Raw genomic sequence first — 25,693 nt, forward strand, 5'->3', positions numbered from 1 at the left:
ATTTCTTCCGGCAATCTTGATTCCAGCTTGTGTTTCTTCCAGCCCAGCATTTCTCATGATGTACTCTGCATATAAGTTAAATAAGCAGGGTGACAATATACAGCCTTGATGTACTCCTTTTCCTATTTGGAACCAGTCTGTTGTTCCATGTCCAGTTCTAACTGTTGCTTCCGGACCTGCATACAGGTTTCTCAAGAGACAGGTCAGATGGTCTGGTATTCCCATCTCTTTCAGAATTGTCCACAGTTTATTGTGATCCGCACAGTCAAAGGCTTTGGCATAGTCAATAAAGCAGAAATAGATGTTTTTCTGGAACTCTCTTGCTTTTTCAATGATCCAGCGGATATTGGCAATTTGATCTCTGGTTCCTCTGCCTTTTCTAAAACCAGCTTGAACATCTGGAAGTTCACGGTTCACGTATTGCTGAAGCCTGGCTTGGAGAATTTTGAGCATTACTTTACTAGCATGTGAGATGAGTGCAATTGTGCGGTAGTTTGAGCATTCTTTGGCATTGCCTTTCTTTGGGATTGGAACGAAAACTGACCTTTTCGAGTCCTGTGGCCACTGCTGAGTTTTCCAAATTTGTTGGCATATCGAGTGCAGCACTTTCACAGCATCACCTTTGAGGATTTGAAATAGCTCAACTGGAATTCCATCACCTCCACTAGCTTTGTTCGTAGTGATACTTTCTAAGGACCACTTGACTTCACATTCCAGGATGTCTGGCTCTAGGTGAGTGATCACACCATCGTGATTATCTGGGTCGTGAAGATCTTTTTTGTGCAGTTCTTCTGTGTATTCTTGCCACCTCTTCTTAATATCTTCTGCTTCTGTTAGGTCCATACCATTTCTGTCCTTTATCGAGCCTATCTTTGCATGAAATGTTCCTTTGGTATCTCTAATTTTCTTGAAGAGGTCTCTAGTCTTTCCCAATCTGTTGTTTTCCTCTATTTGTTTGCACTGATCGCTGAGGAAGGCTTTCTTATCTCTCCTTGCTATTCTTTGGAACTCTGCATTCAGATGAGAATATCTTTCCTTTTCTCCTTTGCTTTTCACTTCTCTTCTCTTCCCAGCTATCTGTAAGGCCTCCTCAGACAGCCATTTTGCTTTTTTGCATTTCTTTTCCATGGGGATTTTCTTGATCCCTGTCTCCTGTACAATGTCACGAACCTCTGTCCATAGTTCATCAGGCACTCTGTCTATCAGGTCTAGTCCCTTAAATCTGTTTGGCTAGATTAGGGGTCCTCAAATCCAGGATGAAAGGAGATGTCTATTCATTCTCATCTTGGGGAGCCTCAGCAGGGTCTCCTGGAGCCATGACAGCCACCTGCCTCCCCACTATCTTGGGCAAGCTTTCCAAGATGCGCATTTGCACTCGAAGTGTGTCCTTCAGTAATCTCCCCAGCAAAGACTGCACTCTGCATGTCCCCGCAGATGATGGCAGCACCCCACTGGCACTAGGGCTGAGCCATTAAAACATGCAGCATGTGTGGTGTGTGTGAATTTCCAATTGTCTCAGGCAGACAGTATGGTGTCATACAAAGCAAAGGCTTTGGAACCAGTTAGATCTGGTTCAGTTACTTCAAGTTATTCCCTAAGCCTTGGGCTCCTTATCTGTAAAATGGGCTAGTAACACATTCTTCAGCTGTTAGGATTAGATGAGCTAAGTGCAGCAAGAGCATTTAGGCTGCCATTTGATTGGGACTCAATATTAACATTCACGAGGAAGGAGGGAAACAGGAGACACAGGGCAACCCTGGTAATGGGGGCTGCCGGTCCCACCGGGACAGCTAGGCCCTCTGGAAGTCTGCTTTTCTTTTTCTTTTTGAAGTATACTTCATTTACAATATTGTGTTAGCTTCAGATGTACAGAAAAGTGATTCAGTTATCTATATCGATCTATCTATATATATATATTCTTTTTTGGATTCTTTTCTATTATGGTTTATTATAGGATATTGAGTAGAGTTCCCTGTGCTACACAGTAGGACCTTGTTGTTTATCTATCTGATACATGGTACTGTGTATCTGCTAATCCTGAACTCCTCCTAATTTATCCCTCCCACCTTGCCCTTTGGTAATCTTAAGTTTGTTTTCTATGTCTGTGAGTCTGTTTCTGTTTTGCAAATAAGTTCACTTGTGTCATATTTTTAGATTCAACACTTAAGTGATATCATATGATACTTGTCTCTCTCTGTTTGACTTCCCTCACTTAGTATAATCATCTCTAGGTTCACCGCAAGTGGCATTATTTCATTTTTTCTTATGTCTTAGTAATATTCCACCGTGTATATGTACCACATCTTTTCTATTCATTCATCTGTTGATGACATTTAAGTTGCTCCCATGTCTTGGCTTCTGTGAATAGTGCTGCTATGAACATTGGGGTGCATTTATCTTTTCAAATTAGAGTTTTCATCTTTTCTAGACATACATCCAGGAGTAGGATTGCTGGATCATAGGGCAGCTCTATCTGTGTCTGCATTTCTGGACACTGAGCTGATGGCTGTGGTTACAGTCCTGACTGAAAAATTTTTAGAGACAGAATCTTCTCATACCCACACTCCTGCACATTCATGTGCATAAGCCTGTAATTTGGGAACATGCCTGTCTGGAGTCTGGAAACCACACTGTTACAGAAGTGGCTTTGCATACATGTACTCCTGTGCATCGAGGTACATACCCACATTCACACACACATGCGTCCAATGTATGTTGCACACAAAAAGTCCCATGGACATATGCACGTATACACACAAGCTTACATTGCTGTATGCACACTGCACACACATATAGAGTCCTGCAGACACATGCCATGTATACCATATATATATGTGCATACCCCTGCACACATACACACACACACAGGACCCCATGCTTCCAGCACATGTGTGGGCGCAGAGGAGCAGGTTGACAAACCCCAGAGCCAGACCAGTGTGGTTAGCTTGGAGATTAGGGCCCAAGGAAAGGAGGGAAAAGCAGATGTTTTTAGCTGCTGAAGGACATCCCAAAGTAAAAATAGCCCAGCTTGGGCCTGCCAGGAGGGGTGTTGGGAAGCGCAGTGGCCCTGACGCCCCAACACCCCCACCTCTCCCGCCTTTGAATCAAGGTCTTCAGAGGACTCGTTTGTACAGCCCAGATGCCACACGAAGGAGTTGCAGAGAGAGGGCAGGATGCTCCAGCTCATCCTTGGTGTCAGAGCAGGATGTCAGGGCAGGACAGCTGCAGAGCTGGAGATGGAGGGAGTCCAGCATCCCTGGCCCTGCTGGTACCCAGTTCACCCCGGAGCTGGTTAAGGACCACAAGGCAGGGGCACACGGTAACCCGGCATCCTCACTGTGCCTGGCTGACTGCGGTGGTCCTAGGACTGCAAGGAGAGGGAGGGAGGCCAGGGACCTGGGTAGGAGGAGAGGTCAGGACTTAGGGAGCACTCTGGCTTTTGTGATAGGAAGAGAGTTCAAACCTTGGCAAGCAGGGGCCTAGCTCCCACGGGTCCCAGCTCGGACAACCTCCACAGAAGGAAGAGAAGTGAAAACCAAAGCTACTAAGACTGGAAAAACTGCATAAATATTAAAATACATCACCATCCTTGATCTGTACATTTCAAAGAGGTGGATTTCATTGTATGAGAATTATATCTCTGTTGCTACACCTCTCCTCTTTCACTCCTACTTTAATGCTCTTGCCGGAACACTGATTTTTTTTCAAGTCCACTATCTCATTAAACCCTCACCCAAATCCACTTCACCTGCAGGGAAGGTGTGGGGCCTGGTTCAAGGTCACCAGGTGCTCCATGGTGGAGTTGACTCCAAACCTCACTTAGCAAGACTAGCAGGCTGGCTCTTTCCTTCTCCCATTTATTCTGTCGACATTAAGTCACTGAATCTAGATGTCCAATATGAACTGGATCAGGGGTTCCTGAATTCCAGGATCCAACACAAACACCATCTGGAAGGCTATCAAAATGCCAATTTTGGGCCCAGTCCCAAGGTTCTGTCTCAGTGGGTGAGGGCGGGTGCCAGGCTGGGTGGGGGTGAGAGTGCAGGCTCCTGTGCACCCAGAGAGGATGAGATGGTGTCACAATGCATCTGTGTCCAGGTATTAATTGAAACAGAAAACCCTGATCAGCTGTTTCTCACAAGCCAGGACGGCACTCTGACCTCTGCCGTGTATTAAACCCGAGGCAGTGGGTCACATGGACATCTCATTAAATCGCCCTCACCATGGAGGGTGGGGTGGGGAGGGATGACAGAGGGCAGAACTCCTGGCAGAAGCATTTTCAAGGTTAACTAGTGACCTTGGCAGAGGATGCAGGAGAGGGGCAAGGGTCCCAAGGGGCGGGGCCTGGGTGAAAGGATAAATTAGAGCATCTTTTGTTTGCCAGTCAATAGGTGCTTCCAGGGGAGCCTGGGAGGGAGGAGGGGACTTTGTTTGCCCAAGCGTTTAAACAATACCCCTGCAATCCTGTTTACACTCTTCATTTGCTCAGCAAACCTGCCCCTCGGAAATAGCTTTGGGGTAAACCTGGGCCCAGCTGCTGTTGGAGATTGCCACACAACCTGCCTGAGACTCCAGCCCCCAGGGTTGCTCATGACCTGCACAGGTGAGGGCAGGGGCTTCAAAGGTACACGGTGTCCCACTGATTGTGTGCTCACGGGCGCACACACGGACACACACACATATGACCCCACCTGACCTCATCTTGCAGGACAAGTGAGAGTTAAACTTTGCAGTTCAAGTTCATTCCATCTTTTAGCTTTGTACCTGACTTTTCAAAGGTTGGAACAGCTGCAAGGCTGTCTCTTGCTCTCAAGAGGACACCCCTCCTCCCTGTTCCTCTTTGCTAAGCTGCACAGATGCGGCTGTGCCTTCAGGGGCTGCTTGGTCCCTGGGCTGTAGGGGACAGGCCATCTTGCTCTCAACCCTTCCCCCCACCACCACCCCCCTCCCCACCTCAGTAGTCCTGTAGCTGGGGTCCCAGGGTCTGCTCATTACCCCTAAGCCAGGCAAGGGGACTGCAACCTCCACAGCAAGGACCTGCTGCTGGGTTCCCCAATCTGGGGATAGCTGCCCAAAGGTCTAGCTATGACCCCATAATGAGCCCTGGAGTGGCTGGCTGCTCTGCAGTTCTTGGTTAGAAGGCTGATCCCTTGGCAAGTTCACAAGACACTCTCAGCTTCCTTATGGTTCCCTTCCATGCAGCTGGGAATCCAGAAGCCTGGGGGCGCTGCTCCAAGCCCCTTTTATGCTTCATGAACTTGTGTGTCACTCAGGGGACAGCCCTGCTGTGGAAGTTGGCCCTCAGTTCCAGAAGCACAGGGAATGAGGTAAGTGGCAGTGTCTCAGACCTTTGACTTTCTTTCTTCCCCACTCCTGGGGTCCCACCTGAGCTGCCAAGGCCCCTGAGTTCCATGAAACCTGGCACCATTCTCTGACACCTCTCCCCACTCCTGAGGTCCCTCTGTCCTGCGCCAGGCTCACCTTCTTGTCACATTCAGTGTCTGCTCCACCTTGCACCAGCTTAGAATAAGCCTCAGGGCTCAGAGCTCCAAGCGCTGGACCCGATATATACAGGATAACCTACAGAACTTAGCAAACATTTTCTTCTGCCGCAGAACCTGGCTTCTAAAGCTCTGGGCTGTGGCTTGGAGCTCCTAGCCTGCTGCACATTCTCTTTCTCTTTGTGCCTTGTTACCACTCTGATCTCCCTGCGGCAATGGGTGCCTCTGGCAGGCGAACAGGAAGGTCACATAGAAGAAAAAGTCTGCACATGCCACTTTTCTAGAGGTATGAGCCCACTGTGTGTCTAGATCTGCCCTGGGGGAGGTGCTGGGAGGGCGGGGGGCAAACGCAGGAGTCGGTGGGGGGTGCTCACCTGAGCCTGAGAACCTCCTGGCACCTAGAGGACAAAGGAGCCCTGCCACTTAGCACGTGGTAGATACGTGTGACACAAGAATGAGCAGGTCTGTGTCACCAAGGTGTCAGCATTAAGAGATGAAACTCCTGGAAGAGACTAGGGGCCCTCAGGAGGGTGTCCACCTCTGACCCCTGGGCACACGTGGAGATGCTCCCGGTCTTGCTCCTTCTTGGGTGGATCTTAACACCCAGCCAGACCACATGGGCCCTGCCTGCCCCTCAGAGTAAGCTTTGGTGGCAATGCTAAGGCAGAGAGACACTGTCTCCTGGCGTGCAGGACAGAAGGGAGTCCTCTTTCAAAGCAGGAGACGTTGAAGGATGAAGAATCCCCCAACTTCTGTCGCTGCAGCCAGACACTGGTGCTCACTTCCCACCAGGCCATCCTACAATGGTATGGCTCCCCTCTGTCTCCATTTTCTCCCTGTGCTGTGCAGAGCAAGTAGGGACAAAGGGTGGGGGAGCAGTAGGTCTGCAGTGCACCCCAGTTGGGAAATCAAAGCAGTCTTCTTGTGATACAGATATATAATGGAATATTATTCAGTCATAAAACAGAATGAAATAATGCCATTTGCGGTAACACAAATGGACCTAGAGATGATCATTCTAAGCGAAGTAAATCAGACAGGGAAAGACAAACAACATATGCTATCACTTACATGTGGAAGCTGAACTATGACACAAATAAACTTTCATGAAACAGAAACACACTCACAGACATAGAGAACAGACTTGTGGTTGCTAAGGGTGGGGTGGCGGGGTTGGCGGGGGAGGGTTAGATTGGGAGTTTGGGATTAGCAGATGCAGACTATTACATGGACAAACAACAAGGTCCTACTGTACAGCACAGGGAACTATAGTCAATATCCTATGATAAAGCATAATGGAAAAGAATACAAAAAGAAATATATATACATGTATAACTGAATCACTGTGCTATACAGCAGAAATGAACACAACACTATAAATCAACTATAATAAAGTAAAATTTTTTTGAAAAGATATCTTCTGGATGCTTTGCGAGGGTGGCTTTGCCTGAAGGTCGAGATAACCCCCCACCACCACCCCGCGGTGGGAGTGGGGGCGCGGGGGTTGGGGGGGAGCAGCCGCTAGTGTTTTGTTTGGCGCAGCGGCTGGCGTGGTTGCCTCGTAGCTGAGAACATCGGCTCTGGTCACGCTTGCCTCCGCTCCAATCCTATTACTCCATGCGGTTGGGCTCCGAAAATAGCCTCTGTCAGCGGCGTCATCACAGTTCAGCGTTTCCACCACCGGCCATTTATTGTTCCTCGGACACAGGCATCGTTAACCCCTCCGCTGCCAGGCGGCCGGGGGCACCTGGGCTGAGCGGCCCCCTTTGGGGAAACGGTTTTCTTTTCATTGTCTTCATCCAGGAGGAGCTCCAAAGGGCAGGGAGTTGGCCTCCATGCCAGACCCTGCATACAACCTCTCATTTGAACTCATTTGAGAAACTGACTGAGGCCCTGGCGTTTCTGTCCGCATCTCATGCAGGAAGGAGATGAAGTGATTTGCCCAAGGTCGTCCAGCCGGGATACGGTCAGCGTGGGTACAGACCAGACCGCCTGACTCAATGACCGTGACCAGGCCCCGAATCTGCACTTTTAACCAGCACCACGCTCCTGAGTCTGATGATAAAGCCCACCAGGCCTCACAGCTGGCCCGAGATGCTGCAGGGCCCCCTGGGAAGGAAAGAACATGGGCCCGTGTGCCACGCAGTGTGCTCTTCAGACTATTAACACACATCATTCTGTTTCTTTTGGTACCAAATAAATGTTTCACTCAAGATAATGAAGATTTCTTCCACTACACCAGATTGGTCTCTCAAAAGAAAACAGCCAACAATTTTACAGCGCAAGACCAGCCTGGAAAATGGATGCGTGTGTCACGCGGTCCTGAGTGTGGAGCTGGCTCACAAGAGGAAAGCAGCCAGGACAGTGGCTTTGAGGACAGGTCCTGGGACCAGAGAGACCCAAAGTCACTGGGGGCTTGAGTAAGGTGGTGTGAGTCTTGGGGTTGGCACAGGGCCTATTGCTAGTGATAACATCTGGAATACACTGAGCCTCAGTTTGTACAAGACTGTCCTGAGAACTATTTATTAACTCCCTTAGACTTGTCAGGCAGATTTTGTTATTAGCCCCATTTTACAGGTGAGAAGACTGGCTACTTCATCCTGCAAGTAGGGCTGGAAACTAGACACCTGGCTTTGGAGCTTATGTCATGTCATCATAACTAGATGTGTCCTTCCGAAGACCCTGGCCTGCCACTCAGACACGTAGATTTTTCTGCACCTGCCAGGCCTGGACCAAGCACTCTCAGGGACCAGTGGGGTGTCCTGGCAGGATGGAGGGGTGCTCCTGCTCAGTGGACTCTGGCTGAGTCCCTTGCTGTCAGGAGGCTCTCTCCACTGGGCTCTCTCACTGGGATCTGGGACGGTTCCCGGACCCTCTTTCTTTTAGGCCTTGAGATGGTGGGGACAGATGCCTCGGCAGACTTACACCTTGGCCTTAATTTTGAAAATAGATCTTTTTATTAAACTCTCTGATCCTTCTACTTTGAGTGCAAGATCTGTTTCCTACTGTTACCCTGACTGGTACAGTAGCTAAAAATATACAAAACCATTGCAATTAAATAAAAAGAAAAAAAGGACTTCCCTGTTGATCCAGAGGTTTAGACTCTGTGCTTACACTTTGGAGGGCACAGGTTTGATCGTTGGTGGGGGAACTAAGATCCCGCATGCCATCTGCAAAAAAACAAAACAAATGGGTTTTAGTGGACCTGAGTTTGAAGCCCTGAGATGGGCAGCCACCTGCTCAAGATTGCTTGTGAGTTAGTGGCCCAGATGGGCCAGGTCCCCTGCCTCCTGTGCTGTTCCCTCCCCATACTTCAGGCCCTCTACTTCTGTGGGGAGAAGGGAATGCAGTCTGCCCACAGGTAGGGAGCCTCAGACCCAGGTGCAGTGTGCATTGGGCCCCAGGAGGCCTGCCAAGGGATGAAGGGGGTGTTCTTCACTTGGTAGAGGCCAGCTGTTCCCACCCAGGACAGAGGCTGTTGGCTGATCAGACTCTCAGAGGCTTGTGAAAGGCATCTCCACTTCATCTCTGAGCTTTCTGTCCTGTCACTCCATCTTTGTTCCTTCTGCTAAGGGAAAGCAGTGGGTTGACCAAGGGCCCAGACTGCCCTGTTCCCCTTCTCTCTCACCTGCATGTGGATACAACAAAGCTCTCCAACCCAAAAATCATGCCCAGTGTACCCCTACATGGCCAATGATCATTCCTTACTCCATGGCTTAGCCTAATGCTCCGATTACATTTGACATTCAATTGGGACAGACTGAATGAATTGGCACCACTGTATAAATGAGCTTAGCAGAGCTCTACCTGAGAAACTACTTTGATAAAAGGAAGAATGTATGAGTCACAATTCTCAACTAAATCTCACTCAAGTCTAAAAGGGCATTTTTGAGCCTTAACCTCGTGAGAACTGGACCATAAAGAAGGCTGAGCACTGAAGAATTGTTTTCGAATTGTGGTGCTGGAAAAGACTCTTGAGAGTTCCTTGGTCAGCAAGGAGATCAAACCTGTCAATCCTAAAGGAAATCAACCCTGAATATTCTCTGGAAGGACTGATTGTGAAGCTGAAGCTTCAATACTTTGGCCACCTGATGCAAAGAGCCGACTCACTGGAAAAGACCCTGATGCTTGGAAAGATTGAGGGCAGGAGGAGAAGGGGATAACAGAGAATGAGATGGTTGGATGGCATCACCGACTCAGTGGCATGAGTTTGAGCAAACTCTGGGAGGTTGTGAAGGACAGGGAAGCCTGCAGTTCATGGGGTCACAAAGAGTGGAACATGACTGAGCTACTGAATAGCAATAACAAGACAACCTCATCCCCAGACTCAGGCTCTGGAAGCCTCTGTGTCCCGCTCTGTCTTGGCATTGCTGCCCAAGCTTGACTGTTTGTGGGCTGCTCCCCAACTAGCCAGCAGTTCCTCCAGGCCAGCATGTGTATCACTTAGAGTAAATAACAAACACCTACCTCACCCACATTTGAACTTAGTAAAAGTTTGTTTCTCTCTCACACACCACTCAACATGGCCATTTCTGGTGAGTGGGTGGCCTTCCACTGGGTCATGCAGGATCCTGGGGTCTTGAAGCAGCACCCACCATGGGAGCCGAGATATCTGCACACACGTGACTAGGGAACAATTGCAATATGGCTGAAACTGAGCTTTGAATTTTACTGAGTTTCCATTTACATAGCTACGTGTATCTAAGCAGCTGCCATCTTGCCTGCTGCAGCCTTGGAGTTTTCACCGGATCTTCTGATTCTAGCTGGAAGATGGAGGAGATTTGGAGATCATTTTGAGACAGGCCTGGGAAGTGGTATTTGCCTCTTTTGCCAATGTTCCAGTGACTGAAACTCATCCTCTAACCACATCCACCTGCAGGGAACCCTGGAGCTGTAACCTCACAGGGTTTACCCTGCAGATAGAGTGAGGTTTTTGGCAAGAGTGCAGCGGTCTTTGCCACCCACTGTACTCCTTCACTTCCACGCTTCCCAGACCTAAAAGTGCCTGGCAGGAGACTGGCATTCAAGAAAGGGTTTTTTGTGGGTTTTTTTTGATTGAATAGATGTGAACATGAGAAGGTGTGTGTGTCTAAGTATCAATATGGATAAAGTGGTGAAAAAAAAGAGTGAATACTAGGCAGTGAATTCAGCTCCCAGGGGCTATTCAGTTCCCAGGGGCTACTGGGAGCTCCAGGCCACCTCAGTGATCCCAGGTTCTCCCTTCCCGGTCCCAGAATACAGGGCAAAATGCAAAATCTCAAACACAAGCAAATAGCATCATTTAAATAGCAAATATTGACCCTGCAAGGAGATAAGCAGAATACAAAGTGCAGAAGGACCAGGGCTGACCTGCTTCCGGCCGTGGCTTAGTTCTCCTGCCTCAGCCTCCACCGTGGCTCATGGTCTTCCCGCCATGGCGCTGTCGTGGGGGCTGCCCCAGGAGCTGGCTGAGGCCGAGACTGGGGGCTGGGTCCTGGTGGTGGGGGTGGGCAGCATTGGCTGCGAGCTCCTCAAAAACCTTGTGCTCACCGGCTTCTCCCACATCGACCTGATTGATCTGGATACTAACTATTGATGTCAGCAACCTCAACAGGCAGTTTTTGTTTCAAAAGAAACGTGTTGGAAGATCAAAGGCCCAGATTGCCAAAGAAAGTGTACTGCAGTTTTACCCAAAAGCTAGTATCATAGCCTACCGTGACAGCATCATGAAGTATGCTTTGATTATTACGTCCCAAAATTGTATTTGCTGTGAATTTTTAATTAAACTTGCAAAATATATTTTTATTAGCTAAATAAAAAAAAAAAAGAAGGACCGGGGCAAACTCCCAGCCAAGCCAAGCATGTGGGAGGGAGACTCAGGGCTGGGACCCTGGGTCAGGGACAGAGTGGGGGTGATGCCTTTATGTGACCCTGTGCACAAACCACCCAAAAGGGGCTTGTGGGCTGCATTCTAGGAACCAGGGTCACTGTCAGAGGTGGGAGTGGTCACTGGAGGGATCTGGGGGTAGGAAAGGGATGTGGGAGGGAGCTCAGTTAGGGGGTCAGGGATCTTGAACTTTACATACAACCTGCTGTGGGCCTGCAGGCCAGCTCCTCCCTGTCGTGGGCTCCTGAAGCCTGAACAAGGAGAAAGCTGGACATATGATTTCTAAGGCCCCTTCAGCTCTAGAGACATGAGATTGACTGTCATCTCTGTCCCTCAAGAAGTTGCATAGACTCCAGCAAGACCTTTGACCTTCAGAGGCCTCAGTTTGCCCAGCTATAAAATGGGAGGAATGTTGCTAAGTGGAGTCTGTGTGAGAAAGTGGATCCTGGGACTTAGGCAAATGGTCAGAGGAGCAAGAGACAGAAGGCCTATCTCCTTGGTAAACTTGGGCCGCCCTGCTCCCAGTGTTGAGAACTGCAGGTCTGTAGGGGTGATGTGGTCACATGAGGTCTGTCTCCTTTAAGGAGATGGGAGATCCTTTAGGGCAGAGGCCTTACCCAAGAGGGAGGCGGGGAAGCCTGATTTGTCAATTTCTATGGTGTGGATATCTCCACCATGGCCAATCCCAATCCATGAGGACTTCACAGAAAGTGGAGCTGAAAAGAGACATGCACCGGGACAGCAGGCTGGGGGCATTCCTTGGGTAGTCCTCACAGGCAGCCCCAAGTGAGGCCTCCCTTTCTGCAGGTCAGACCCCACGTGAGTGTGTGAGAACCCTCAGAGCAGGTTGAGGCACCCCTGGGCCCGCCTAGCAGCCAACCTCAGCTGACACCCCCACCCCTGCCCCTCTGCACTGCTGCGGGACAGCAAACCCCTGCTGACTTCAGAGAGGCCTGGGGCGGGGGGAGCTTGGGCAGGGCTCTGAGTGGCATTGACCATGGGTGGGCTGGTCTCCAACAAGACTTCACTGGCACGCTGGCAAGTCTGGGTGCAAACTCAGGGCTTCTGCAGGGTAACTCCTACCTGGGCTTCTTCTGGGGCAGTTGCTTTCCTAGAGGGTGCATCCCAGGAGAAGCAGGGAAGCCTCCTGGCCTTCTCTGATGCAGGCTCAGAACCCAGGCAATATCACTTCTGGCCCCGGATTCAAGGGGGAGGGGAATCCAACTTCACCTCTTGATGGGAAGGGCAAGGACCAAGCACAGATGAGCACGTGGGGTGGGATAGAGCTGTGGTCATCTGTGGCCACCAAAGGGGACCCTGCAGCCAAGCTGTCACCCAGGTCACTGTCTCTGATGCAGCCCAGGGAAGGGTAGGCTTGGAAGGTCTGATTCACAAGGTATTATTAATACTAAGAAAACACTGGGTTATGACTTTCCAATAATGTGATAGTTAAGATGATCTGAGCAATAACTGTGTGCCAGGCAAGGACTGTTCTCGGTGCACACACAGGTTATCTCATTTCTTTCTCACAATAATCCTATGGGTAGGGACTGTTATCCTCCCCACTTTACAGATGGGAAAACTAAGGCACGTAGCAGACAATAGTATTAGACTTCCCTGGAAGAAGCACAATCAGACACCAGCATTGGGCCCCAGAGTGCAGCTGAGCCCATAATATATCCTTGGGTTTCCTTCCCAGGAAAACTATGGAAGGAGCAGCAGGCTGACTGCCAGCCTGCCACTTCCTAGCTGTGTCACTACTTTCCTGACCTCCTCTGAGCCTCGGCTTCTGTGCCCATGAAATGGAAGCTCCAAGCTTGCTGGAGGATGATATGGAATCATGTAGAGTAGTGCCAGGCATGGGATTGATAGAATGAAAACATTAAATTCCCTTCCTTTGCCCCCTCAGGAAACAAACTTGAAGACAATGCTCAGGACAAAACTATCTTTTCCCTGTAGGATGGGGACAGTGGAATTCTATTGATACTGTGATGAAAGCCAATGGTGAGCACTCTGGAAAGGGTAAAAGGTAGTGATGATGCTGCTGCTGCTGCTGCTAAATCGCTTCAGTCATGTCCGACTCTGTGCGAACCCATAGACGGCAGCCCACCAGGCTCCACCGTCCCTGGGATTCTCCAGGCAAGAACACTGGAGTGGGTTGACATTTCCTTCTCCAGTGCATGAAAGGGAAAGTGACAGTGAAGTCGCTCAGTCGTGTCCGACTCTTAGCGACCCCATGGACTGCAGCCCACCAGGCTCCTCCGTCCATGGGATTTTCCAGGCAAGAGTACTGGAGTGGGGTGCCATTGCCTTCTCCGGAAGCTAATAACTTACCAAGTACCTCTGAGTACCTCCTATGTGCTGGGCTTCCTACTAGATGCTTTATATCCCAAGCCCTCCCAACAAAGTTGCAGGATGCGATAAAACTATCAATTTAGAGAGTTTAAGCATCGGATCCGAGTCTCAAAGCAGTAACTGCAGAAAAACAAGTCAAACCCAGCGCTCTCTCATCTCCTGCCTCCTCTGCCGTCTTGCCATCTTGCCGGGGCCCTGAGAGGCAAGGTTGAAACACAGAAGCTCAGTATTTGGAGGAAAAGTAGTTTGAGAATTACCTTGGGGAAAAGAATACCACAGCCTGCTGTCAATGACATGAATGAGTTGTTGGCCTATGGCCAAGACATAGATCCAAACTCCTCTTGGAGCTAAGAGGCCCCTGCCTGCTCTGGGTCCTGGGGACCTCTCAGATCTCAGCCCCTCCACACCACCTCTGCTTGCCCCCTTGCTGCTTTTGCCAGTCATGTTCCTGCATTTGCAATTCCCAGTTTGGAGCACACTATCCTCAAGCCTGGGCATGGTCCCTCTTCACCTCATCCAGGTCTCTGCTCCAAAGATACACCCTCAGGGAATCCTTCCCTAACCACTCTGTCATTACACCCACCCCATTCTGTCGAGTTAGGCTGCCTTTCTTTCACTATTGCCAAATAGCACTGGGTACTCCCTGACCTTATACTGTATATTTGTCTTCTTATTTATATTTATTTTCTGTCTTCCCCACTACAGTGACAGACCTAGGAGGTCAGGGGCTTCATCCTTGCTGGTCACTGCTGTATTCCTGGGGCTTGGAGCAGGGCCAGCACACAGCAAGTATTCAATACATAGACACAGTGCCAAAGACTTAGTTAGCAGGGCAGAGAGAGCCTTGTGACTTAACAATCACACTGAAGGAGAATCTACTTAAGGTCTTGTTTTAAATCAAAGCTTCATTAGCCTGAATGTATGGACACATCGTTGCCCGTTGATTCCAGAATTTTCAGCAGGTCTTTCCTAGGAAGGGAAATTTTGCTCTTTGGCTGAGCATGATCACCTTACAGGCAGTGCCCAGAGAGGGCAGTGGTTATAGTATCTTCACAGGACACACTCAAGGCACTTACCCCCAAAGACCCAAGGGCTGGGTTACTTAAAAGATGGGCAACCATGCAGGAGTGCAGGGCCCATGCTCAGAAGTGCTCACAGGGGTGAATTTAGTACTCTGTCATCACCATCTTGAAATTCTTAACATTTTAACAAAAGGCCTGCATTTTCATTTGTGGTGGATTCCACAAATGATGTAGCCAGTGCTCCCCAAAGAACTAGCCAACAGTGGAGCTTTAGACTTTCCAGATGTTGTTTATCTGTGGACAGAGATGCTTTGAAGGGCTACTCATCCACACCACTGAGACCATTTAACTGTATCGCCAGTTAAATTCATTGGGCACCTGTTGTGTGTCGGACTCTGTGTTAGACACTGGAGAAGCAGGAATGAAGGAGGCTTGGCACCTGCCCCTGGAGCTGCCAATCAAGAGGAGAGACAGGCAGATGAAAGGAGAGGTTATATCGAGCTTGAGGAGGCAAATTGAGTGCAGAGTGAATAACAACATTGGCCTGCAACGAGCTAAATGCTATCTGGACCATCAAGTTGAGATCAATCCCAGGAAATCTGGCCCCCAAGCCTACACTGTCCCCACCGTCCCTAAAGCCCCTGCAGAGGTACCAGGAGGAAGAGGGGAGGGAAGCAAGGTGGCTGGCTCTGGAACCACCAGATCTGGACCTGGCTGGGGCCCAGGTGCCCAAGAGCAGCTGGAGCCAAAGATGCTGACAGACTCAGTGGGATGGACTTCATCATCTCAAGTTTGATGGCTGTTTTGTGGCTGAAGGGAGCCCTGGAAGAGTTAGAGACCTCCATGCAATGACCTCTTGTTGAAGAGCCTTCCTGCAGTTATCCCAGCAGGTAGAGGAATGGAAAGGGAAGTCCTTGGAGCAGGGAAGGGAGAAAGCTTTTCAAAACATCTCTGCTCTCCAACCCCTCAAATCTCTCCTTTAAGGAGCCATGACTACAGCAAGTGATGTACACGGATCTCCTCCCATCCTTACAAGCAGAGGAGGGTGTTTGTTATTAGCCTCATGTTTCAGAGAAGGAAACAGAAGCACAAGAGGGGGAGTGATGTGCCCAAGATCACAGGGTCAAAAAGCGGACGGATAGAGCGTCTGGGGACTTCAGGACAAGGGTGCCCCAGCAAACCTCCCGACTCAGGCCAGCGCCAGCTGGGGACTGTTTGCCGAGGGGAGTGGGGTGGAGGGCACCTGGGTCCTCGGAGGTGATGCCCAGCGCCCTAGAGCCCCGGGGAGGAGCCGCCAAGGGGCTCGGCAAAAAAGACTCGGCAGGAAAAGAGCCTCCAGCTCCCGGGGCGCTAGGCATCTGCGCGCTGGGGGTTCGCAGCACCCGCCCCGCCGCCCCACCGGCCGCGCTTCCGCCTCCTCCGGGCTGTGCCGAGCGGATGCGCTGCCTGCGTGTGAACAGGGCTTGTTTTCCCTTCACGCCCTCGGGCTCCGTTTTTATGAAGAACTTCCTTCTGTTGGCGCTTTGGGAATATTCATTCCTGGCTTGCTTAGCGCGCGGGTGACAGTTGGGCTGGGAAATGTACCCGCGGCTTAATTAGGGCATCACCAGACCGCGCCAAGAACCCACCCCCGGACCCCAGGGACCCCAGAGCCTGCCGCCCGCTGCGGGGGTGAGAGTCGCCACTTCTGCCTGTGTGCGCACCATGCTCGCTTCTGCTTCAGCCCGCGACTCCAGGGTCCCCAGCCTGCCCTCCACCCTCTCACCCCAGTTCCTTCTTCTCCCCTCCGGTAGCCTTCACTCACTCACCCGCTGGAGACCCCTTCTCAACCAGTGGGCGTCCTAAGGCCTCCTGCCGCCCTGGCCCTTGGACAGCCCTGGGTAGATGGACCATGATGGACCACCTGCTCTCCGTTTCCTGCATCCTCACCAGAGCATCCTCAGGAGAACAGGCTCACATGTAACTTTCACCCTGATTTTGAGGAAGCTGAAAGTAACATTAAAAGGAAGGCCGGCAAAACTGGGTATACACATCATCAACCCACATGATTCAGGGCAGAGTGGGGGGAGACCTCACACCCCAAAAGCCCAGAAGAATACTGCAGAAGAAGGCCAACTGGATTGACAGTAAATGTCAAGCCAAAAAATAAATATTGAAAATTTGACTGCATATTATATTAGAATCCCGCTATAAAAAAAAACTGGAAAAATATTTGCAACACATATGGCAAAGGGTGAGTTTCCTTAAATGTGAAAGTACTCCTACAGTAGGAAGAAAATCAACCGCCCCAAAGAAAACGAGCAAATAGCAACAGGCCACTCTCATAAAGGAAGCATGAATGGCTGCTCAAGAAATGAGATGTGCAGCCTTACTCATGATGACAGAAACATGGAAGGGGGAAATGACATCGTGGTGTGAAATGATAGAGAAATATCATGATGGGTGGCCTCATGGGAGAAAAGGGCTGAAGGGAGGGGCCGTGAGAGGCTCCCACTGAGTGCAAGGCAGGTCTGCATCATGAGTTCAGTGGATGGCAGGTCACGCTTGGTGAGTTCAATGGGTTGTGCAAGGTGAAGCTGGGGTGAGTCTTCATTCAGACTCCATGCAAACTTCTGCTCCATAGCCTCCCAGCTGCAGCCCTGCAGGCAGCTTCCTTCTGTTCTCCCAGCCTTGGTTTTCTCATCTGTAAACTGAGGTTAGGATGTGCTTCCAGGGAAGATTGAGAGGTGTTAGCAGAAGGGAAGAGTCTAGGAATAAAGATGGAAGCTGAGAGAGGGAGATCTAGGAAGAGAAAAGGCAGGGTTACTGTGGGGGAAGGGAGGGCATTCAAGATGGGAGATATGGCCTTGGGGCTGAGACAATTCAGGTACACAGGAAGCAGGTACAGAAGAGGCAGCCCTGGGACTGCCAACGGGATGGGGTAGAAGAGCTGGCCTTGGAGACCACACTTTCAAGGTTTTTGGTGACAGAGGAAAGGGGAGAGCTTGAAGGAGGGATAAGGATACAGAGGGGAAGGGGGTCAGGATGGGGAAGATGAACTACCTATAGGCTGTGAAAATGACTTCAGGCTCCTAGGACTCCCAGCAGCCAAAGCCAGGCCTAAGACTGTGTCTTACAAATGAGCATATTTTATATGATCCGATCTAGTAGAAGTCCCACTTACACTTGCAGGGCAGAGGCACACCCAAAGTCCATCAGAGCATGGGCCAAAATCCAGCCTCCCCGGCACTGATGGAGAGGATGATGTTTAACCCAGAGCTGAAAGGACAGCAAAGTCAGAGGAGCAATTTGAAGCATATGCAAAGAAGGAAGTAAAAGACTGGCCTAAGAGGAGCCAGCTCCACAACAAGCATCAAGGTGGACAGGAAAACAGACTGGGGGGCCCAGAGCTGGAAGCGAACCTGAAACACGTGCTCAGAGAGTGGTGATGGACACGTTCACCAAACACTTGCCAAATGCATCCCTGGAAGGAGGCTTGTGAGACCTGTTAAAACAAATTGTTCAAGCCTGAGCGTGTGAGCACAGTGAGTACAGGATAGCTTTGAGGTCAGGCGCTGCTGGAAATGTCACTTCGGGTCTCAGCACTGGCTGGGCAGGGCCCAGTGGTCCTGCACTTGCCATTCTTTTTTTTTTTTTTAGATTCTGTGTTGTTTATTACTGTCCAAATACATGAAGTTCTGATGAAATAAAATCATATGGTACAGATACAAACAGGCCATGAGAATCCAGAGTCATTTTAGGGCCAAATGACAGACCACTCAACAGTTCACATTTTAGGAATTTGAAATGCCTTAAAATAGATAAGGTGGTGTCTGAGAAAGAAGAAAAGAAGAAAGAAAAGGAGAGAGGGAAGGAGGAGACAAGATACCATTGAGGAAATATCAACTCATAAGAAAACTCAACTTAGAAAGAAATGACAAATGAATTAAAAATGCACAAACCTTGTGCAGGTTAATGCAATACTAAACAGTAGAATACATAGGCCTCATAATACTTTTGCAATCTGCCCTTGCAACTCTTGAGGCAGGCATAATACTTCCCCTACATAAGAGTAATCTGAAAGGGCAGAAGATGCCTTGCTGGGGCCGCAGAGCAGAGCCCAGGCTATTCAGATTCACAGGGCTCCTTTCACTGAGCAGGAAATCCTACTCACCTTGGATAGAGAATGGGAGAAGTTATCAGGGCTCCAGGGCTCACAGGTTCCAGAGGCTGTAGGAGTGTGGAGGGCAGGTGGGTGAGGGAGAAATGAGAGCAGCACTGAGGACTTAAGGAGCAGGCAAACACAGACTTCATTACAATATCCCCGCGGAAGTCAGGCCTGGGTTCCCCAGCGGGGGGCCTCCAGTGAAGAGTTGGAGAAACCAACAAACATATCTGATTGGCTACTGGTCAGCCAATGAGCAGCCCCCTCTCTACCCTTGGTCCAATCAGCTGCAGGCTGGGCTTGTTGAAGGCAAGCCCTGTTGGAAGAGGAAATTGGATACGACAAGCAAATTAACTAAGGTCTGGGTTATGTTGAGTGATTAGTGAGATGAAAGACTCCCTGGCACTGGGGTCCATTCTGCCCCTAAGAGGCTTTGTGAACACAGTGCATTCCCTCTCCAAGCCTCAGTTTCCTAAGTGGCAAAATGGTAGTTATACTGGGTTTGTCACAGGGTTCTTGTGAAGAGAAAATGCGATGATAAACAGGAGAGTGTTTTGTAAACCGTAAAACTAGGGGCGAGTCGTTTTATTTCATACCCAAAGAGTCAATGTTGTTGGGTTTTACTTTACAATGAATGTAGATCCAGCCCCCAGCCTGTGCTGTACACGGGTCAGACCCTAGAGTTATATCCTCGGCCTATGTGAGAAAATGCTTACCAGGCTTCCTGCAGAAGGCACTGGGTTGCACAGTCTTGGCTCTGGTGGCATCTCTGCCTCCAGCGAAGCTGGTTAGGCCCTCCAGGCCCCAGTTTCTCCACCTGCAAAACAGCATCCTTGGCCTGATCACACACTGCTGAAGGATGAACTAACGCCCTACTTCCTCTTCCCTCTCTTCCTCTCTGGGGTTCCATGGATGGCAGCAGCTGAGAAGAACAGAGCCCCTGGGAACATTTCTGTACCCTCACCAAACTCTCCCTCCTCCAAAGACCTCTGACACTCTGCCAACTGCCCGCACAGCCCAATGCCAGACAAGAGTGCAATTTGCATCCTCGTTTCAATGTTTCCAGTAACATTCCCACAACTGGATTATAAACCTTAACGGTTGTATTTTACCTCTTTTTGTAAACATCACAGCTGTCTCCGTGTGTGACCAGAACTGGGCACCCAGCAAAAGTTCTTTGGAGGACATGGACCCTAGCAATCCTCCTGCAGAGGAGAGTTCCTGCCTCAAGGGCACCTTCCCTTGTCCTTCCTGCGCTCAGCCTCCAGACCTAACACAGTCCTCAACATCCCCACAGCTTCAGTTTCCTGGACCCCGGATCCTGGGACCAGACGAGGAGGGGCTGCCGCTCCCCGAACTCTCACTCAACCCTGCAGGCCTGGGTGTCATCTCCTGCAACAGCTGACAACGACGCCTCCACCGCGCTGGTGTCACTTTTAACACTGCACGTTCGCACCCGCGGCTGACTGCGCAAGGAGGCCCCAGCAGAGCCTCGTGCAGCCGCACCCCACGTGTGGAGCTGCTAAGCCGGCAGTTGTTCAGCAGGTTCTCTCGGCCTCACCTCCAAACGTGTTACTTCTGGAGAGAACGACACTGCGGAGCTGCAGGAGCACGGAGAAGCAATGGTGGGACCTGTCTGTACTTCGTTGGCTGGAGGAAGCGAAGGCAGGCAGAGAGCTGGGGCTGAAGCCTGCCACTTGCGCACAGCTCCCTAAGCTGTAAGGGGGCAAAGAGAAAAAGGAAAGGGGAAGCATGTCACCACAGCACTTTAGAAGTTTTATTAGAGCTGCATGTTGACCACATGTTTCCAAAGAGTAGTTCCTAGTGTAATGGTTAGAGACAAAAGCAGCTGGCAGAACCCTATACACAATGTGATGTCCGCTCTGTAATGTGCAGAGTAGACATGCCACTACTCACCTATCCTCCCACCCCCACCCACTGCCAGCTGCAGTTGGAGAATTTCACTTCCTCAACCTCCCCTCGGAGAAGGCAATGGCACCCCACTCCAGTACTCTTGCCTGGAAAATCCCATGGACGGAGGATCCTGGTAGGCTATATAGTCCATGGGGTCGCTAAGAGTCGGACATGACTGAGCGACTTCACTTTAACTTTTCCCTTTCATGCACTGGAGAAGGAAATGGCAACCCACTCCAGTATTCTTGCCTGGAGAATCCTAGGGACGGTGGAGCCTGGTGGGCTGCCGTCTATAGGGTCGCACAGAGTCGGACACGACTGAAGCAGCAGCAACCTCCCCTAGGTCAGGCGTGGCCATGTGACTTGCTTTGGCTAATGACATGTGAGGAAAGTAAATGCATCACTTCCGGGTGGCAGTGTTTTAATTGCCAGCTGGGGGCTCCCCAGCTCATGCTCCTGTGGCCTTAGCAGCCCTGGGAACATTGGTGATGTGCAGGGACCAGGAGGTCACAGGAGCCACCTTGGGGAGAGAAGCACCCCTGAGAGTCACCAGGACTCATGTGGTCTGGATATGAGCAGAAATAAACCTTTGTGCTGTTAAACTGCTGAAATTTCTGTATGGTTTCCTCAGCAGCATGAACTGTCCTATATTGGCTGATACTATAAATAGATGCAGGGAGTTCCCTGGTGGCCTCATTGTTAGGATTTGGAACTTGCACTGCTGTGGCCAGGGTTCAATCCCTGGTCGGGGAACTAAGATCCCACAATCCATGAGGCACTCCCTTCCCTGCAAAAAGGCAAAAAATATATATTAGAAAACATTGCAGTTACTGATGATTTTTATTTTTCAACTTCTTTAAAATTTCCAGATGTTATGTAGTCAACATATAATATTTTTATGGTTTTTTCACATTTATTGAGATATAATTGACATATTGACATATAGCATATGTTTAAAGTTTTCTTACTTTTATGACTTTAAAAGGTTGTTAGTTTTACCCACTGCTAGCTTTTTAAAGTAAATAAATGTGTCCTTGGAACTGTGCTAGAGGTTTCAGATATGTTATTTAATTTCATCCTCACAAAACCCTAAAAGGATTTTCCTGTTTTAAAAAGGAGGTGTCTGATCTTTAGAGAGATTAGGTGACAGGTAGTCTACACTCATTATCCCATTTATCTCCTCAGAGGCTTGAAGTATTTTGTTCCAGTTTTAAAGATGAGGCTCAGAGAATTTAAGTGAGTTGCTTAAGGCTAATCACTTGGGAACTGAAGGAAGCAAAATTGAAACAACAATAACCAGGACGGCAGACTTCGTTATGGGATGCTTCTCCATGCAGGCTCAGGTATGATCTCATTTTATGCTCTCTGTAACTCTACAATGTAGGTACAAGTATTGTCTCAACTTTCTAGATGAAAAAACAGAGGCTCAGAGTGACTGAGCAACTTGCCTATTATTAGGGTCATACAGCTAATAATTTGTGGAGCTGGGACTGGTGTCTTGGTCTATCCAAATTTTGGTCAGCTCATTTTGACCTGAGTTCTGTCTCTGGATTGGGAAGGGAATGGGAACCCACTCCAGTATTCTTGCCTGGAAAATCACATGGACAGAGGAGCCTTGCAGGCTATAGTCCATGGGGTTGCAAAGAGTTGGACATGACTGAGGAACACACTTTCATTTTGCCTGGAGCAGAAGTGATACAAAAGGTGCCTTTAGTTATTTCACACAGGAATATTTTTAAACCAAATTTCTCTTTTTATCAAAATATTTATGCAGAAAATATTTTAAATCAAGTGATCCCATGAAACTGAAAATCAAAAGTAGCAATCCATCCTTCCTTTTACCACCTAGCCCCCTCCCCAGAAGCAAATACTTTCAATTCATTTAGCTCTTCCTTCTGACATTTATATTTCTAAATACCATTCTTTATCATTATTGTTTAGATATGCATTGGCTTCCTCCTGTATAAGATTGCTAATGCTCCACCAAACTCCACACCCAACCCCCTCTTTCCCTTCCAATACAGTTCTATGACAGTTGCTAAATGAAAACTCAGCACTTACATTATTTATATGTATTCCATTTTTAAGTGTTAGCCACTCAATCATGTCTGACTCTTTGCGACCCCATGGACTGTAGCCCACCAGGCTCCTCTGTCCATGGGATTTCCCAGGCAATAATACTAGAGTGGGTAGCCATTCCCTTCTCCAGGGGATTTTCCTGACCCAGGGATAGAACCCAGGTCTCCTGCACTACAGGTGGATTCTTTACCATCTGAGCTACCAGGAAAGCCAGTAGTATTCATAGCTAAACAAAATACTATTTAATGGTTGTAAATGCTATCTTCTACAGTTTACCCCACCCCCAGAGTTAGTAATTACCTCAGTTTTTCATTTAATTGTTTTTCTAGTAGCATCATTAATTCATCCCACAAACATGTCTAAACATCTAGCAGTATATTCAGACATATCTGGTAATCTATAAGTTCTGTATTTTTCTTGAACTCTGTCCTCCTGCTCCTAACTGACCAGTTGTTCTCCTGGCCACTGTCTAGTGGAAGTCCTGACATTTCTCTTCATCATTAGCCTGGGAATTCTCTTCACCTCTTTCCTATGTTGATACCTTATTTCTTAGATCTTAAGCCATTTTCTTTCTTAGTTGACTCCCTTCATTTTGTTGTAATATGCACGCCAGTAGCTTCCTTGGAAACTGCATATGGGATTTCAGTTATTGGATAATTGATTGACAGTTTGGCTGGATGCCTAAATCTTGGTTGGAAATCATCTTCCCCCAGAATTCTGAAGGCAGCTCTCTTATCAGCATCTGGTATTCTGGGTTGATGTTAAGAAGCCCAATGATTCTCATTATGAGACCTTTTTGGTCATTAAAATCTCTAGAATTTTTATGTCTAGTGTTCTAAAAAAATTATTTAATAAAATTCAATATTTATTTTGATCTTTAAAAAAGTTTTGAGGGGGACTTCACTGATGGTCCAGTGGTTAAGACTCTGTGCTTCCACTGTGGGGAGGGGGGATCCCTGGTTGGGGAACAAAGATTCTACATATGGCCCCCCTTTAAAAAAAAAGCCTTAAAGAAGTTAGACTACATGAATAATGCCATAAATTGACTTTTACGTATTTGGATCTGAAACCAGGGGAGGTAGTAGAAATACCACAACAGTATCACTTTCTACTGGAGTCCCAGCCAATCAAATGGGAAAGAGGCATCAACCTGGAAAGGAGGAGGTGACTTACTAGTTTGAAGATTGTTTGACTGTTTACTTGGAAACCCACAAGAAACAACTGAAAACCTTATTGAAATGATAAAATAATTGCATAAGATAACTGGGTACAAAATTAGTTTTCTATTATCAATAGCTTTGAAATACACAGACAATTAGCTAGTACTAAAAATACAATGGAAGAAAGATTCCATTAGCAAAAGCAACCTAACAATAAAATTCTTTTAAAAAGTGCAAAATCTATATGAAGAAAACTTTTGGAATGCTACTGAAGAATACAAATGTGAACTTACACCATATTCTTGAATAAAGAGATTCAGCCTTATAAGGATATCAGTTCTCCCTAACTATAGTAACATAATCACAATGACAACACCAGGAGGATTTCTCATAGAACTAGACAAGTTGATTCTAAAGTTGATGTGGAAAAATACCCAAGAAAGTTTAGCCAGGAAAAGTTCGAAAAAGAAATGTAAAGAGCAGAGATAACTCCATCAGATATTTCCATGTCTTTAAAATCTATTATACAATTAAAATAATGAAAAGTATGGTACAAGCCCATGGAGAGATATATAATTTAGAAATGATAGGAAGTCACCCAATATATATAGGAAGTTACTATATAATCAAGTTGGCATTTTAAAAACAGGATTTATCCATATTTGGTATTGGGACAATTGGCCACCCATCTGTAAAAGAAATGAATTTAGATCCTCACTTCATATGTTACACCAAAATAAATTCTACGTGAACCGAAGGTTTAAATGAAATCATGTAAGCCTTAAAGGACCAGGAGAAAACCAAGGATATTGAATCTCTTACTACTTCAGCTCAATGCCTGGCAGCAGTGAGCAGTCCCAACTTGTGGGTTGTTGATGGAAGAACAGACTGATTGTGAGGTGCTGGACTAGATGTCATGCTTGTAGCTGCCAATCAGAAGGCCTGAACTAACTTTGCTCCATGGCATTTGTTTGGTTCTACCAGCATTAAAACATCTTTGGTTTTGAGCTAATATTTTAAAACTGAGAGTTTTCCCATACAAATCAGGATTTCAGACTTCCCCTGAAATGTCTAAATGTCTGGCAGCACTGGGCCCTCACTACTGCACTGCACGGAACAATCAAATGAGCCCTTGACTTTTGCACTGAGGCTGAGGCTTGGGCTCCAGTGACCAGAGCAGGTAAAGGGGCATGGTGATGCTGGATGTGGGAACCCCGAGTTGAGGGCAAGTGAATGAGGTTTTCATTGGGGCATGGGAGACAGGGGACAGTTCTTAGGCTGTTGTCACTCAGCCTAAGAATATATCATAGCAGAAGCAACAGGAGGGACTGGCTTGGCCAGAGGGAATTTGGGGTGTGAATCCAAGAGGCTTGGGGACAGATGGAAGGGGTGTGTGTATGTGTGTGTTGGGAGTGGGCAGGGGAGTTCTTGGAGGAGGAACTAAGAAAGCACCCCAATATTCTCACTCAGGTGGGTAAATGCTCATGAAAACATAAACCAGATCCGGGCATACGCCTGCTTAAAATCCAAGCTCCTTACCTGAGCCAACTGGCAATGATTCATCCTCTGTCCTTTCCTCTTTCTGCATTCACCTTGCACACCAAGCCGCAGAGGCCTTAAAGTGAAGTGAAAGTCGCTCAGTTGTGTCTGAT

General features: G+C 48.4%; 1 protein-coding gene and 1 long non-coding RNA gene across 2 annotated transcripts; one reads left to right on the forward strand and one right to left on the reverse strand.

Moving 5' to 3' along the window:
• The first annotated feature begins 4,130 nt into the window (after positions 1 to 4,130).
• On the forward strand, positions 4,131 to 7,723 carry LOC145540887 (uncharacterized). Its single transcript, XM_081576088.1, has 5 exons — positions 4,131 to 4,284; positions 4,490 to 4,603; positions 5,203 to 5,327; positions 5,616 to 5,787; positions 7,423 to 7,723. The coding sequence occupies exons 1-5, from the start codon at positions 4,224 to 4,226 to the stop codon at positions 7,431 to 7,433; spliced, it is 483 nt and encodes a 160-aa protein (XP_081432214.1). The 5' UTR covers positions 4,131 to 4,223; the 3' UTR covers positions 7,434 to 7,723.
• Positions 7,724 to 13,726: 6,003 nt separating this feature from the next.
• LOC145540888 (uncharacterized) lies at positions 13,727 to 24,903 on the reverse strand. Its single transcript, XR_014078614.1, has 6 exons — positions 24,864 to 24,903; positions 21,052 to 21,589; positions 20,450 to 20,604; positions 19,605 to 19,705; positions 18,898 to 19,204; positions 13,727 to 16,730 (listed from the first exon to the last, which is right to left on the reverse strand). It is a non-coding gene; the product is annotated as an uncharacterized LOC145540888 (long non-coding RNA).
• Positions 24,904 to 25,693: the final 790 nt, after the last annotated feature.

This window comes from Giraffa tippelskirchi, chromosome 3 (assembly GCF_054371585.1).
Source record: "Giraffa tippelskirchi isolate mGirTip1 chromosome 3, T2T-mGirTip1v1.2.pri, whole genome shotgun sequence".
Taxonomy (NCBI): domain Eukaryota; kingdom Metazoa; phylum Chordata; class Mammalia; order Artiodactyla; family Giraffidae; genus Giraffa; species Giraffa tippelskirchi.

Bases quoted from the DNA above. Each gene is read 5' to 3' on its own strand.
- LOC145540887 (XM_081576088.1), top strand. From the start codon at position 4,224: ATGGAGGGTGGGGTGGGGAGGGATGACAGAGGGCAGAACTCCTGGCAG. The intron at 4,285-4,489 runs GTTAACTAGTGA...TCATTTGCTCAG, and splicing joins CTGGCAGAAGCATTTTCAAG to CAAACCTGCCCCTCGGAAAT. The intron at 5,328-5,615 runs GTAAGTGGCAGT...CTTCTGCCGCAG, and splicing joins CCAGAAGCACAGGGAATGAG to AACCTGGCTTCTAAAGCTCT.